This window comes from Chelonia mydas, chromosome 9 (assembly GCF_015237465.2).
Source record: "Chelonia mydas isolate rCheMyd1 chromosome 9, rCheMyd1.pri.v2, whole genome shotgun sequence".
In the NCBI taxonomy this organism is placed as follows: domain Eukaryota; kingdom Metazoa; phylum Chordata; order Testudines; family Cheloniidae; genus Chelonia; species Chelonia mydas.
This window is the reverse complement of record NC_057855.1, coordinates 35,647,850-35,664,010: the sequence shown is the minus strand read 5'-3', so window position 1 is coordinate 35,664,010 and position 16,161 is coordinate 35,647,850. Positions and strand designations below refer to the sequence as shown.

Here is a 16,161-nt window from a genome sequence, read left to right as displayed (position 1 = left end):
GTGACAGAGAATTAGATGTTAAATAGTGATTTATATTTCCCCTTGATTTGTTTTTTTAATTTTCATGATGACTTTCTTTTCTACAATTTTTTGAATGCACAATGACGTTAACAGGAAGGGGTGAAAAACAAAAGATTACATTAATTATTCTTTGATTTCCAGGCTTTAAGCCAAAGCTCTCTGATGAATGCAGTTAGACTCAACAATGTCAACTGCTGTTTTCAATAATTGCTAGCAGACTATTCAGTGCAGCACTTAAATATTTATGTTGATGTTTTCCCACCAATATACACGGCAATAAGCAGGGACAAATGTTATCTTTTTTTTTGCTACCATGAAATTAAAAGAAGAATGTATAAAAGATGCATCACTGTATTTTGAGGATCATGGACAGCATATGCTATTTATAATTGCAAAGAAACCCTGTTAGCATTTCTGATGATGTAAAATAATCCATTCTCTTCAACACACTGGTTTAGTCCTCTTTAACTCTACGTGCTTTAGAGAGAATTATGTCTATCTGAAATTCCTGACGTCAAAGCATCAGTGTGTAATAAGCTCATGAGCTCCTTCTGTACAGATCCCTGCACCTTGAAATATTAAGATCTCTATGTTCTCATTAATGTTAAGACTGTGCAATGTAAATACCAACTCTACTCTCTATATCAGTGGTTTTCAACTAGGGGTACGTGTACCCCCAGAGATACACAGAGGTTTTCCAGGGGGCACATCAACTCATCTAGGCCTGGTCTACACTATGAGTTTATGTCAGATTTAGCAGTGTTAAATCAAATTAACCCTGCACCCGTCCACACAACGAAGCCATTTTTTTCAACATAAAGGGCTCTTAAAACCGATTTCTGTACTCCTCCCCAATGAGGGGATTAGCGCTGAAATCGACATCACCGTTTTGACTTAGGGTTAGTGTGGATGGAATTCGAAGGTATTGGCATCCGGGAGCTATCCCACAGTGCATCATTGTGACCGCTCTGGACAGCACTCTGAACTCGGATGTACTGGCCAGGTGTACAGGAAAAGCCCTGGGACATTTGAATCTCATTTCCTGTTTGGCCAGGCGAGCTCATCAGCACAGGTGACCATGCAGTCCCAGAATTGAAAAAGAGCTCCAGCATGGACTGAATGGGAGGTACTGGATCTGATCGCTGTATGGGGAGAGGAATCCATGCTATCAGAACTACCTTCCAAAACACGAAATGCCAAAACATTTCAAAAAATCTCCAAGGCCATGAGGGACAGAGGCTACAGCAGGGACGCAACAAGTGCTATGTGAAACTTAAGGAGCTCAGACAAGCACACCAGAAAACCAAAGAATCAAATGGACGCTCCGGGACAGAGCCCCAGACATGCCGCTTCTACGCTGAGCTGCATGCAATTCTAGGGGGCGCCACCACCACCACTACCCTACCCCTGTCCGTGGACTCCGATGATGGGGTACTCTCCGCCATGCCTGAGGATTTTGCGGACGGGGAAGATGAGGAGGAGAAGGACGAGCTTGAGGAGAGCACACAGCACACCGTTCTCCCCAACAGCCAGGATCTTTTTATCACCCTGACTGAAACACCCTCCCAACCCAACGAAGCCGGAGAAGGGACCTCTGGTGAGTGTGCCTTTTTAAAATATAATACCTGTTACAAAAGCAAGCATATTTTAATGATTAAGTAGCCCTGAGGACTTGGGATGCATTTATGGCCAGTACAGCTACTGGAAAAGTCTGTTAACGTGTCTGGGGATGGAGCAGAAATCCTCCAGGGACATCTCCATGAAGCTCTCCTGGAGGTACTCTAAAAACCTTTGCAGAACGTTTCTGGGGAGAGCAGCCTTATTCCGTCTTCCATGGTAGGACACTACCACGCCATGCTAGTAGCAAGTAATCTGGTATCATTCCATGACAAAGCCTGGCAGCGTATGGTCCAGGTGTTTGCTGGCACTCAAGCAACATCCATTCTTTATCTCTCTGTGTTATCCTCAGGAGAGTGATATTGTTCATGGTAACCTGGTTGAAACAGGGGAATTTAATTAACAGGACATTCAGAGGTGACTGTTCCTACTGGGCTGTTTGCCTGTGGCTGAAAAGAAATCCTCCCCGCAGTTAGCCCTGGGGTGGGGGGGAGGCATTGGCGCTGAGCTGTTCGCGTTTGGCTAGCAGGGATCTTCCCTGATACCAGCCACGCGGTGGGGTGAGGGGTAAAGTGATCATCCCAGAGAATTGGATGGGAGGGGTTAGTTTGGTTTCTGTTGCTGCACGTTTACAGGAAAACCGCAGCACTAAATGGCCAACACAACATGCTTTGCTTGGTATGGGAGAGGAGGGCGCTGCTATTATGAAGGTTGCAGAAGCCGAAAGACTATGGCTTACCATGGCTGCCTGCAAGCCAAATTCTGTTGCCTGGCACTGCGTGTGTGATCTCTAACACCAAAGCCGCAGGCACTCAATATAAGATGCAAAATGCGACCTTGTACCAAAATCACATGTGCTATGTAATATGAATAGTGTTGTTCACCGTGAAAGAGTATAACCATTGTTCTATAAAATGTATCTTTTTACATACTTCACTCCCTTTTTTTCCTCCAGCAGCTGCAAATGTTTCAAGCCTCCCTTCTCCGTCCCAAAGGCTATCTCAGATAAGGCGGCAAAAAAAAAACACACGCGCGATGAAATGTTCTCTGAGCTCATGCAGTTGTCCGGCACTGACAGAGCTTAGCAGAAAGCGTGGAGGGACACAACAGCAGAGTACAGGAAAATGGCAGATGAATGTGAGGAGAGGTGGCGGCAGGAAGATCGGAGGAGGCATGAGGCAACACTGGGGCTACTGAGGGATCAAACGGACATGCTCCGGCGTCTGGTGGAAGTTCATGAACGGCAGCAGGATCACAGACTGCCGCTCCAGCCCCTGTTTAACCACCCTCCCTCCTCCCCAAGTTCCATAGTCTCCTCACCAGACGCCCAAAAACGGCGGGGGGGAAGGCTCCGGGCACCCAACCACTCCACCCCAGTGGACAGCCCAAGCAACAGAAGGCTGTCATTCAACAAGTTTTAAAGTGGCCTTTTCCTTCCCTCCTACCCTCCTCTCACACTCCACCCAGGATACCTTGTGAGTTATCTCCCTATTTTTATAATCAATTAATAAAGAATACATGTTTTTAAAATGATAGTGACTTTATTTCCTTTGCAAGCAAGCTGTGATCGAAGGGAGGAGGGCGGGTGGCTTACAGGGAATTTAGAGGCAACCAAGGGGGTGGGTTTTCATCAAGGAGAAACAAACAGAAGCGTCACACAGTACCCTGGCCAGTCATGAAACTGGTTTTCAAAGCTTCTCTGATGTGCACCGCTTCCTGCTGTGCTCTTCTAACTGACCTGGTGTCTGGCTGCACGTATTAAGCGGCCAGACGATTTGCCTCAACCTCCTACTCAGCCATAAACGTCTCCCCCTTACTCTCACAGAGATTGTGGAGAGCAAAGCAAGCAGTAATAACAGTGGGAATATTGGTTTCGCTGAGGTCTGAGCAAGTCAGTAAACTGCGCCAGCGACCCTTTGAACATCCAAATGCACACTCTACCACCATTCTGCACTTGCTCAGCCTACAGTTGAACTGCTCCTTACTACTGTCCAGGCTGCCTGTGTACGGCTTCATGAGCCAGGGCATTAAGGGGTAGGCTGGGTCCCCAAGGATAACTATAGGCATTTCAACATCCCCAATAGTTATTTTCTGGTCTGGGAAGTAAATCCCTTCCTGCAGCCATTTAAACAGACCAGAGCTCCTGAAGACGCGAGCGTCATGAACCTTTCCTGGCCATCCCACATTGACGTTGGTGAAACGTCCCTTGTGATCCACCAGTGCTTGCAGCACCATTGAGAAGTACCCCTTGCGGTTTACTTACTGGTTGGCAAGGTGGTCCGGTGCCAAAACAGGGATATGCGTTCCATCTATCGCCCCACCACACTTAGGGAACCCCATTGCAGCAAAGCCATCCACTATGACCTGCACATTTCCCAGAGTCACTACCCTCATTAGCAGAAGGTCAGTGATTGCATTGGCTACTTGGATCACAGCAGCCCCCTCCAAATTGATTTCCGACTGACTGGTAGCAGTCAGGCATTGCAAGCTTCCACAGGGCTATTGCTATCGTTTGTGAACTGTGAGGGCTGCTCTCATCTTGGCATTCTTGCGCTTCAGGGCAGGGGAAAGCAAGTCACAAAGTTCCAGCAAAGTGCCCTTATGCATGCAAAAGTTTTGGAGCCACTGGGAATCATCCCAAACCTGCAACATTATGCGGTCCCATCACTCTGTGCTTGTTTCCCGGGCCCAGAATCGGTGTTCCACGGCATGAGCCTGCCCCAGTAACACCATGATCTCCAAATTGCTGGGGACCGCGGTTTTAGAGAAATCTGTGTTCACGTCCTCATCACCACGCTGCCGTCGCCTCCTCGCCTGGTTTTCAGGTGCTGGTTCTGCATAAACTGCACGATAATGCGTGAGGTGTTTAAAATGGTCATAACTGCTGTGGTGAGCTGAACGGGCTCCATGCTTGCCGTGCTATGGCATCTGCTCAGGCAATCCAGGGAAAAGGGCACAAAATGATTGTCTCCTGTTGCTTTTATGGAAGGAGGGAGGGTTGACTGACGACATTTACCCATAACCACCCGCGACAAATTTTTGGCCCCATCAGGCATTGGGAGCTCAGCCCAGAATTCCAATGGGCAGCAGGGACTGCGAGAACTGTGGGATAGCTACCCATAGTGCACCACTTGGAATATCAATGCTTGCCACGGTACTGTGGACGCACACCGCCGAATTAATGTGCTTAGTGTGGACACATGCACTCAACTTTATACAATCTGTTCCCCAAAATTGACTTCTGTAAAATCAGAGTACTTTCGTAGTGTAGACATGGCTCTAGATATTTACTTAGTTTTACAACAAGCTTCATAAAAAGGCCTAGCAAAGTCAGTACACACTAAAATTTCATACAACTTGTTTATACTGTCCTATATACTATACTCTGAAATGTAAGTACAATATTTATATTCTAATTGATTTATTTTATCATTACATGGTAAAAATGAGAAAGTAAAAAAATTTTCAGTAATAGCGTGCCATGACACTTTTGTATTTTTGTATTTCAAGGGAGGTGTAATTTGGGGGTACACAAGACAAATCAGACTCCGGAAAGGGGTACAATAGTTTGGAGAGGTTGAGAGCCACTGCTCTATATAGTCAATTGTTAAGATTTGGCAAAGCTTAGCACTGATGTATTTTGCATTTCTGATGGGAAATCCTGGCTGCTTTAGTTAGTAGTATATCTTTAGATGAAGGGGACTGACTGCTCAAGTTTTCTTGTCACGGGCAAACAGAATCTTAGAATGTTAGGATTAGTGTGTTTCTCCCCACCACTTTTGGCAGAGAGATCTGTAATGGAGTAGGGCTGATTTACAGCTTTAACCACCAAAAGATGGTCTCTCCTGAATTTAACTTGTCTGTTTCTTTTGGAAATGGACCAACTAGACAATCTTGCAGCCAAGATTGTATTACTTGGAATTGGATTTTTATAGTGCTTTTTATATTATCTATCTCAAATGAGAAATGAATTATAGTAGCTGTGCTAGAATGATTATGTGAATATAAAAGAGGCACTCACCATCACCCTACCTACTATAATAACTACTTATGACAGCACCTTTTACTATCCAGAGAAAGTGTGTTGTTGAGGACAATGGACTCTTCCATACCCTTTTTGAATAGTGTTGAGAGATCTATCATGCACACCTGGGCCAATACCAGCAATAGATAATCTCCATTTAATTTCACATATGTAAACCAGCCCATAACTTTTCCACCAGTGATGTATTGCTTCATCAGCATTGAGCAAAATCCCACCTCCTACAATGAGATCTAAACCCATAATCTTCTCTTCCAGATGGAATGATGTTACTTTCCCAGCAATAATGACCCAAAATATCCACATAATTGATTTTACAGAAACAGATATGGTACATGGCTGACTACGGCTTGCCAAAGGCTACAGGAACATTGTGTGTTAATTCTGGTACCAATTTCTTCTTCATAATTGTGGGACAAAATGATTTGTAAACCATCTTCTTGAAGAATCTTCTCTTTGAGTGCTAGAGAAATGATGTCAATGAGACTGCTAGTCTCTCAAGAGTCCTTCCAGGCAATGTTCTAATCCTAAAAACCAAACTGAATCCCAACTTCTGGTACTAAACAAAATATAATATAATACAATTCTATTACTATCTATCATTTTAACTGTTATATTATTATTTTTCATAGATACTATTTAAATTATCCAAAAGCTATAGGCCTGTATTCTCTTTTAGAGGCTTCATGCAAGAAAGGCAGAAAATCACCTGAAGTTTAAGTGACACAGATGCAGGGGAGAAAGAATTTAAGTAGGTGGAACATCATTACCCAAACTCGAATATACTCAGGACTCCAGGGTAGACCCTGTCTGCTCATGAAAAGTGCCATGAGATTTTTGGATGACCAACAGAGCCAGGACCTTAATTTTATATCTCATTCAAAATGTGGTGTCTAAAAAACAGTTCATCCTAACACCATGCTGAAACACTGAAACAAAACTGACTTGCAAGGAAAAGGGCCATTTACAGAAATATCACTCCCTCAGGCACTGTGCTTTTTCTTGGTCTCCCACCCAAGTACTGACCAGGACCAATCCTGCTCAACTTCTAAGAGCCCCCGGTGACATGGCTGCAGAATGCTTCAACGATTCTTGCACTGTAACTTGAGCACTAGATTTTTTTTGGTAATCAAGTAGTGTATCTAGCACATTATACAGTTTCACATTTCTGACATTGTCTACCTGGATACATACATAGTTAATATTATGTCACCAGGGTGGGCCTATTTATATTAAATATCTCTTTACCAATCTTGCCACAGTTGAAGCTACTACGTATTTTTAACACCATGCTTTTTGTAAATTTGGGATATTTTAATCCTGGCCTTAGCACCGTTCACTGTAAGTATTCCACAACAACTACATGGCACCACCAGACTTGACAGTCATGGACGCTGGGGCATATCCAAATGGATGACAGTGAGGCCATGTAGTATCTGAGGTGGCCACATAATATCTACGTGGTCACCCAACCCACCTTGCCTTCTACAAGGGCACAGTAATGTGACTGCATAACCTAGCTATCAAATACAGTATAACAACTTGGTCCTGGAAGGTGATGTACTACCATATGCAAGATTAGGAGGCAAGAGTGTGTGTGTGTGCTTGTGCTGGTTCATCCCAACTTGAGAGACAGTCAGTGACAGTGGGACTGAATGGGCAGGATGGCCCAGCACCACTTATGGCTGACAACCCCGAAGTGGAATTTCCATCCAGGAAGTGGAGACAGTGCTACCAAATGGAGATTAAGGTTTACCCAACACTCCACCTAATGGTGTTTGAGCTAGAAGTATCAGAGAGCCCCCCAGCAATATTCAAACCCTCTCTCACACCAGGCAGTTGACATCCTTCTCTTCCCTCCCACACATCCCCATCTTGTTGTGGCTACCACTGAAGAAGCCCTGGGGCTACAGTCAGGGCTGGATTTATACCTTACACACATCTAAGCACAGCATCTTCAGTGCGCCACCCTCCATGTCTACAAATGACCTTCGTGTTTTCCATAAAAAATTAAACGAAAATATATATAAACAATCATTTAAATACAGTAGAACCTCAAAGATATGAACACCAGCGTTACAGACTTACACGTCAACCGGACACCCTGTGGAACCGTAAGTCCTCAATCAGACAGCAGCACGTGCATACACACACATACAAAGCAAATACTGTACTACCTTGGGGCTAAAGCTTCAGCCACGGGGGGTTGAGGCTGCAGCTTCGGGGCTCAGGTCTTTAGACAGGGGGAGCACTGGGGCTCTGGGCTTCAGCCGTGGATCCGCTCCCAATTTCAGCCCACAAGGGAGCTCTGGGGCTTGGGGATTCAGCCCTGCAGCTCTGTTCCCACCTTCAGCCCCAGGAGGTGTGTGTGTGTGTGTGTGTGTGTGTGTGTGCGCGCGCGCCTGGGCTTGGGGCTTTAGCTACAGGGGGAGAGCCAGTTTCAGCCCCAGCACTCCCCCCATAGCTAAAGCCTCGAGCCCTTGGGTCCCCCTCCCCACTGAAGCAGGGAGCAGAGCTGTGGGGAACCCCAGTGGCACTCTCCCAGGTTTAAAGTGCTGAGCCCTGGTGCTCCCATGGGGCAGGAGCCCTGAGCCCCCAGCCCAAAGCTTTGGCACCCTGAGAATCAGAAGCCCCAAATTCCCCCCCACCCACAGCCTGGCGCCCCACACCCTGCAGCTGCAGCACGAACCCCCCATGTGGCTGAGCTCTTCTTCAAAGTTACGGAATATTTCAGAGTTATGGACAACGTCCATTTCCAAGATGTTCGCAACTCTGAGATTCTTCTGTATTAACTTTTAAACTTTTAACCTACTTTTACCTTTTAGGTGCCCCTAGAATGCCAGGCCCCTAGGCACGTGCCTGCTGTGCCTAATTGGAAATCCAGCCCTGGCTACAGCAAGCAGTGAGAGAGAGAGCCAGTTTCCATGAAGGATAAGCTTTCGTGGGCTAAAACCCACTTCATCGGATGCATACAGTGGAAAATACAGTAGGAAGATATACATATACACAAAGAGAACATGAAAAAAATGTGTGTTGCCATACGCACTATAACGAGAGTGATCAATTAAGGTGAGCTACTATCAGCAGGCGAAAAAAACCTTTTGTAGCGATGATCAGGATGGCCCATTTCCAACAGTTGACAAGAAGGTGTGAGTAACAGTGTGTGTGTGTGGGAGGGGGGAAATAAGCAAGGGGATATAGTTTTACTTTGTGTAATGACCCATCCACTCCCAGTCTTTATTCAAGCCTAATTTAATGGTGTCCAGTTTGCAAATTAATTCCAATTCAACAGTCTCTCATTGGAGTCTGTTTTTGATGTTTTTTGTTGTAATATTGCGACTTTTAGGTGTGTAATCAAGTGACCAGGGAGAATGAAGTGCTTTCTGACTGGTTTTTGAATGTTATAATTCTTGACGTCTGATTTGTGTCCATTTATTCTTTTACGTAGAGACTGTCTGGTTTGGCCAATGTACATGGCAGAAGGGCATTGCTGGCACTGAAAGGTGTGGTCTCCCATAGCTTTCAGGGATTTTAGTGACACATAAAGCCACAGATCTTTTCCAGGGATCACGAAAGATGCTTCAGCCTGTGCTTAACTTTAAGCATATAGTGAAATCTTGTTTTGGTACTTAAAATTACATGCATGCCTAAGTGCTTTCCTGCATCAGGGCTATATATTTGTATGTATATCCCATATGGCTAGGACTTGACATGTCTACAATGTCCGAATACTATCTGTAATTCTACCTAATGTCTACAATTAAGTAGAATTACAGATAAGGTTTGGAATAATATTCAAAAGAACAAGAAAATTAATTGTTTGGCCCACTTTACACAGTAGGTGGAAGTTTAGCTCTAAACACTTTGGGGAAAAGGATAAATAAATCTCATACAATAAACCAATTGCTGGAATTACCATTATTATACAAGTGGCATTATGATCCCTAAACATATTGGTGAAATTTTTAATTTAATTCATTAAAAATGTAGACTTTTTTTATTCTTCAATTTAAAATGCTGCTAGCAGGTTTCTAAATTATAAATATTTCACACGTGTTGACTAAATACTTGTTCGTAGGTAACAGGGTGAAAAATGTCTTGTCAATATCCTAGGGTTTATAGTTTTATTTACATAAAACATCCCTTGGCTCCAAACAGCTGCTCCATTTGTTCTCCCTTTATATGACACTAATCAGAACGGAATATAACAACACTGGCAAAATGTTTTCTTTTAAAGCCATCACGTTAATTTCAACCTCAAAGCCATTATGCAGAGGTGACAGAATCCCATGATGAAACTCACTTCACCTTCATAGAGTCTGAACACTTGGGTTGTATATAGGGGACAGGTGGCAGGTTTGGGAGGAGGATATCAAACCCTGGGCCAGAAAATTTGGCTGCAGCAGAGCTGCCCCATAGCAGCTACTTCACGCTGTGGAGGGAGGTGTATCTCTACCTTCCCTATGGATCATAGTGGGGGACTCTGCACTAGCCCTGATTAAGCTATTGCGTAAGGGTTGTTTGACAACATGCTCAAGAGATTCACAATTATATGGATCCACTGTCTCACATAGGAATTAAAGTGGCAGTGGTCCACTGGGCCTGCTGGCAGGTTGGGGTGGAGAATTCTATCAGCGGTTTCAGCACAAAGCTCATTTAAACAGGCATTTTGGAGGTAGTGTAAATTTCACCCATATAATACTTGGAGAATTTACATTAATGATGTCTGCAAAAGCTTAAGAAAGGCTGTCTTGGAACAACAACTTTGCTGAATTATGAATTGACATGGCCCACTAATACTACTGCAAGTATTTTAAATCTGGGTTATGACTAAATAGAGCACATTTCTGTTATTTGCATTCAATCAGGACACACAAGAGAAGTACGACATACACACCTAAATGGATTGAAAGCAGCAGGCCACAACTTTAGTTTATTTTTAATATTAAAGACACAGGTTGGCCACCAAGCATTAATTGGGTCCAGCATGGGTTGAATAGTCTGATGTCATACAACAAAGGAATGGGAGTTAGCTCCCCTACCCAAATCCCAACTTCTGATTCAGCTTCACCCTGCCACCCTCCCACTGCATGGGAGAATGCAGGTACAGAAGAGGAAGACCTCAGTGTTTGAAGATTCAAGACCTCCTCTCACCCCACAGGCTAACAGGGTCCATCCGTCCCTCTTGGGACTGTGATCAGGATCACCCCAGAAGCTGACCTTTTGATTGCACTGGACACCAGCCACAAGTTGCTAAAATATTTACTAACATTTACTAATATTTACTAACATTCCTATTTTATTATTTTACCCAGCTCTGACAACTAAGCCCTGTAGGGCAAAGCAGGAAGGGCAATTTGCACCAGCAAGAATGGCTATGGGCCCACAAATAACAAATGGCTCCCTACCTCCCCTGGAATTGGCCAATGGGTGTTTTAGGGCAGTGGAGTCTGCCCCAAACCAATCTATCTCTCCCCAGCTCCATCCATGGATATTTTCCACCTGTGTTCTGGGCAAGGAGAAAAAGAGTGAGGGCTCTATTGCAGGAGAACATAACTCACTCCAAACAGGACCCCAGGAGTGGTCATTCCTCTGCCAGTCCAATCTGGCACACCTCCTCCACTAAGACAGGAAGTGGCATCTGCACTACAAATAGTAATACGTAGCATTTGGATTAAGAGATGGCATGTCTGTGAATGTGTGCAACACTGCCAATCGGAAATATTTAAACATCAAGAATGAGGCCTCTAAAATCATGAGATTTTTTAAAATGGATTCTTTTTATTTTTGAGTCTTAGGGTACAGTTGGATTATGTTTTCCAGTGTTTGTCTGGAAAAAAGGAGGGCTAGAAACTTCTTTTTTTATATTTTTCTTTTCTTACATGAAAACTGAGAGGCTTTCAACATCAAATGAATCCATAAGTTGGAGCTTTAATCAAAACACCAAATATCATGAGTTTCATGATAAAATCACAATAAGTGGCCAAAGAATATGTTTTGGCAGGGGTAGGTTTTAAATTTTCCTTTAGTTTTGATCTGGGACATTATAAAACTACTGTTAAATAGTCCTTTAAAATGCTGTGCCATCGTATAAATCTCTGTAATCAAAAGCAAAAATACACATAGCACAAACTCTTATATCCACTCTAAATATTTAGCAAATATTCTTTAGAGATTGTTCTATGCAGTATTTAATAATATATCATTGTCATACAATGGAGATCTCTCTTATTTCTTCTATCTATTCTGCAGTCAGTTACAATATAGTCAATTATATCTACTTTTCATGCAGTGTATCTCAATAAATAATTATATTTTACTATGTTTTTCTACATTCTATCAAGGATTCATTTGTAAAAGTGATCACTGGCTATACAAATGTCTTAACAGCCCAGACAGATATACAGGGCTTGTTTCCGCTCTCACACTGATGTTTATCACGAACACCTCAAGTGAAATTAATAGTTACACCATTGTAAACAGGAACAGAACCAGGTCAACTATAGTGAACTCATCCAAAATCTACAGACATTCTAAATCATTCTGAGGTAATAAAGTATTTATAAAATAGTTTCTGGCAGATATTAGACAACCCGTTACAGCAAACACAGAGCCTGATCCTGTATACCGCTAATTGCTTCCTGGGGGGTGCTGAGCTCACTGCCTTCAGGCTGAGCGAAGGGTACTCCACAACTTGGATCCATAGCATCCTGACACACTGAGGATATCTGCAGCTACTCTGGAAAGAACAACTACTGATTGACAGCAAAAACGCCCTTGGCAAAAGAATTTGTGCACTCCAGTTATGAAATATTGGGTTGAAAGACAGGCTGCAAACAGCAGAAGTAAATCTGAGGGAACCCATGTTTTGCTACTCGCCTAGGGACTAAACAAACTATGGAGAAATACACTGGCAGAATAATATGTGACAGTGGTTCCATCTTAGTGTAACCTGAACTTAAAAAGAACACAGTTCAGAGCAGGCTTTGTTAAAAAAGAAAAAAGAAAATCCCGCTTAAATGAACACAGAAATTACAACAGCCAGTCAGCTAAAGGAAAATGTAATAAGAATGTCTGGATGTCTGATTGAAACTGATGCTATGTACTGCTTCTGGATAACCCTTTAGTGCCCTAAGTCCCTTTTCCTTCAGAATGGCTAGATGCATAATTCAAAGGATACTGTTTTTATCATCTTCTATAAATCACTATTTATACTTTTAAGGGCCAGAACTTCAGTTGCTGTACATCAGTGTGGCACCATTAAAAATCAAAAGAATTAGGCCAGTTTACACTAGCTGAGGATCTGGCCACAAATGCGAACAAGTATTAGCAAATGTACTTACATCCATTTAAAAACAATGTGTTTACTTTCACTTCTTCTATTATAGTTTATCACTAGCAAGCTTGCGATCCTATTTTCCTTTAGGCCTGATGCTGCACTAGTGGTCATTATTCACATACATTAGGATTTGCAGGATGAGGCCAAAAGTCCTCTTAGCATAGGATTTTATGTGATAAATCATGCAACAGTGTCCTGAACCCATCAAAGTCTTATTGATTTCAATGGGACCAAGATTAAGCCCTTATTATAAAGCAACAAGGTACTATGAAGCTTAAATGTTGAGATCTATAAGCTATGAGAAATGCAGATTGACTATAAAAGGCTGACAAAAGGTATGAAGTTTTAGATTTCCCTTTATATGCTGTCAGAACAAAACAAGAGAGAGAGAATAATTATCATTAGCAAAGGCTAAAAGGAATAGTACGTTCTAAACGCTTCAGTTTACAAAAATTTCCAAAAAACACAAGTTTATTTCACGTGCCACAAAAACAGTGCTGCCAATTTTAAGACTCTTAAGATGTTTTTGTTTTCAGGCACATACAACCTGATCCTGTACCACTGAGTTTTGCCACTAATAGGAGAAGACTCATAGGGCTAGAATTTCGAAGGACTTCAGCCTAAAGAAGTGCTCAGCAGCACTCAATAGCCCCCGCTGTGATACTTTGAAAACCTGGCCATTTATTTCAGTACCCAAATGGGAGCCAAGATCTTCTGAAAATTTGCCTGCATTTTTGAGTTCACTTGGAAGGCTGGCACACGGTGTCTTCAATTGCCTGACAATGAGCTAGCCCAACAAGAACTACATTTTAATGTTATTTTTGCTTTTATCCTAACAGCCGATTCATTTCCATGTCATAAATATCTCCTACATGGCAGACTGAGAGATATCTCAGCAAGCAGAAACAAAACACTTATCTCGGGGAACTGTGAACCTAAGTCTCAAGTCAACCTGGCTGACCAATTTTTAATGTATCAAAGGTTTGGGATTTTTTCCTCTTGAGGAAGCGCTAGTTAAAATAAATTCACTTCAAGTGTATTAACTTTTAATTAATTTTCTTACAATAACCAGAAAAAGGGGTCTCCACTAATATAAGAAAAAAATACATGATATAACATATAAACCCAGGTCTTCCACAAATTTTCATAATACCTATGTGAGGAAAAGGACCCATTATCTCTAAAAGTAATGCTGTCATCTCAAAGCACTTTACAAAGGCCGGTAAGCTTTGACACCAAGGGAAACTTACATGTAGAGTGGTTAAGTGACTTGCTCAATGTCCCACAGTGAATTAATGGCAGGGCCAGTAGTAAATCTCAGAGATGAAATCCTTGCCCGATTGCAGTCCATGGCAAAACTCCCATTGACTTCAATGGGGCAGGATTTCTACCCAGGTCTTTTTGTCCAGGCCTTCTCCATTTGTCCACACCACTGTAAAAGAATATTGGTTTTCTCTTTTTTTCCCCTCTCAGAAATACAATACAAACACAATCTGTATAGAGTCAGACTGTGATACCCTTATTCACAAAGAGCAGCACTTTACAAGTAGCACCATTGGCTTCAGTGTGTTACAAAGTATAATTCTGCATGAGTAAGAGTATCAGCACTTGTTTTATACACGTTGTGCTATATCATAGGTTCCGTCATACACACTGAGGTGTCAATGCTTTCATTTCATTCAATCATTCCTTGATTTTTTTCATATGGAGACACCAAGGACCAAATCCCATGCCCTTTACTACCCATGAGTAGGCTGCTGACGAGGATTTGCCCTGTGATTTTTAACGAGTCTTGAAAAACAGTAGACAAAAGAAAAATAAATATACATACGCAACTTAATCTGTGAATTTCCCCTTGATTTACTCGCCTAACAGTCCTTCTCTTCCTCCATAGTTCACTGGGCTCCCTTTTGAAAACTTTCCCTCGAAAGCTCATTGTATCAATGGGAACTCAAGCAGCAAACAAATCGTTCTTTAAAAACTGTGTTCCTTTAACCTTTTTGCTTCAGCAGCTTCAGCAACCCGAATGAAGACTGTTCAAGAGGGAAGTGTGTCTAAAACTTAACACATGCTGTATCCACAGTAACTGAACAGAAAGGAAAAGAAAACCAGCAATAACTCATTGCTTCCTGTGAGTAATATTCCGCTATTGGGAAGACAGTATCTCATTAAGCCATAAATAAAAGCTTAGCACCTTGTCTTTACAGCAGATTGAAATAGGAAGCTGTAGAGAAATTATTACAGCTTAACGTCTATCTTTGCCTCCAGAAAAACATTTATGTCCGTTACCCAGCCCCCTCCCCTGCCAAACTCTTCATTGGTCAAAAGCCAAAATGACTGAGTTCAGAGACGATAGTGGGGCGGGAGCACAATTTTAAGGTTTTGATGATCTTCAGCACGGTTCAGGGCAGGGCATATAAACCCTGGCAGAAATCAAGGGAGGGGGCACATGACCCTGCGTAACCGTGCGCCCCCCACCCCACACACACACTATACGCATTGCCTCTGACTGAGTTCTGCTTGTATGGACGCAGCTGCTGTTACATATGCATTTGCAACCTGAATAAACCGAAAAAGTTTATTCTCAAGACAAGAATCTTCTTTGCTATCCACCATAACTCCCATTTTTGAGAACAGTTACTTAGGTCATCATTTTCAGACATCTGATGTTAAATAAACTCTGCTTTTTGTATCTGAATAACAGTTCCTCTTTTTCAATGGTATGAGGTACCAATAAGAGGAAGAAAAGCTCTGTAAAATGTTACATCTATAGACAATAGACAGCTATAGACATTTTTGATATATGATTGTTCAAAGTATGTTTTTGACATGTAAGATATAATACAAGAAATCTCTGCTTTAATTTTTTCTCCCCACTGATGTATAAAATATCTGAATAAAAGAATATTTATTACCAGAGTATGTAGTCTAAAAAAACTATTGAAGAGAAAATATCTTCTGAAAATACTCTCAATTTAAAAAAAAATCCCTCTCTCTTTCCTATTACAACACTTCTCAGAACACTTTCTATATCCTCCTTTTCGTGTTGGGATTTTTAAGCGTATTCTCCCTTTAACAACAGTTTGAATCCAAGGTAATTCTGCTGGCTTCAAAAAGGAATCTGTCCATTTGGTGTCATCTG

General features: G+C 42.3%; 1 protein-coding gene across 50 annotated transcripts in view; it reads right to left on the bottom strand.

Annotated features, from left to right (window-relative positions):
* Positions 1 to 16,161, bottom strand: part of DOCK10 (dedicator of cytokinesis 10) — a 247,285-nt gene that overhangs the window by 157,791 nt on the left and 73,333 nt on the right. For 8 of the 50 annotated variants that reach the window (XM_043523101.1, XM_043523114.1, XM_043523118.1 and 5 more), the window contains exon 1: positions 14,851 to 15,404. The exons of 38 other annotated variants lie outside the window; for them this stretch is intronic. In XM_043523101.1, the coding sequence (XP_043379036.1) occupies positions 14,851 to 14,955 (105 nt within the window). In that variant the 5' untranslated portion in view covers positions 14,956 to 15,404. Of the gene's footprint in view, positions 1 to 14,850; positions 15,405 to 16,161 lie in introns of those variants that run through there. 4 more of the 50 variants (XM_043523134.1, XM_043523135.1, XM_043523102.1 and 1 more) reach the window with 4 other exon arrangements.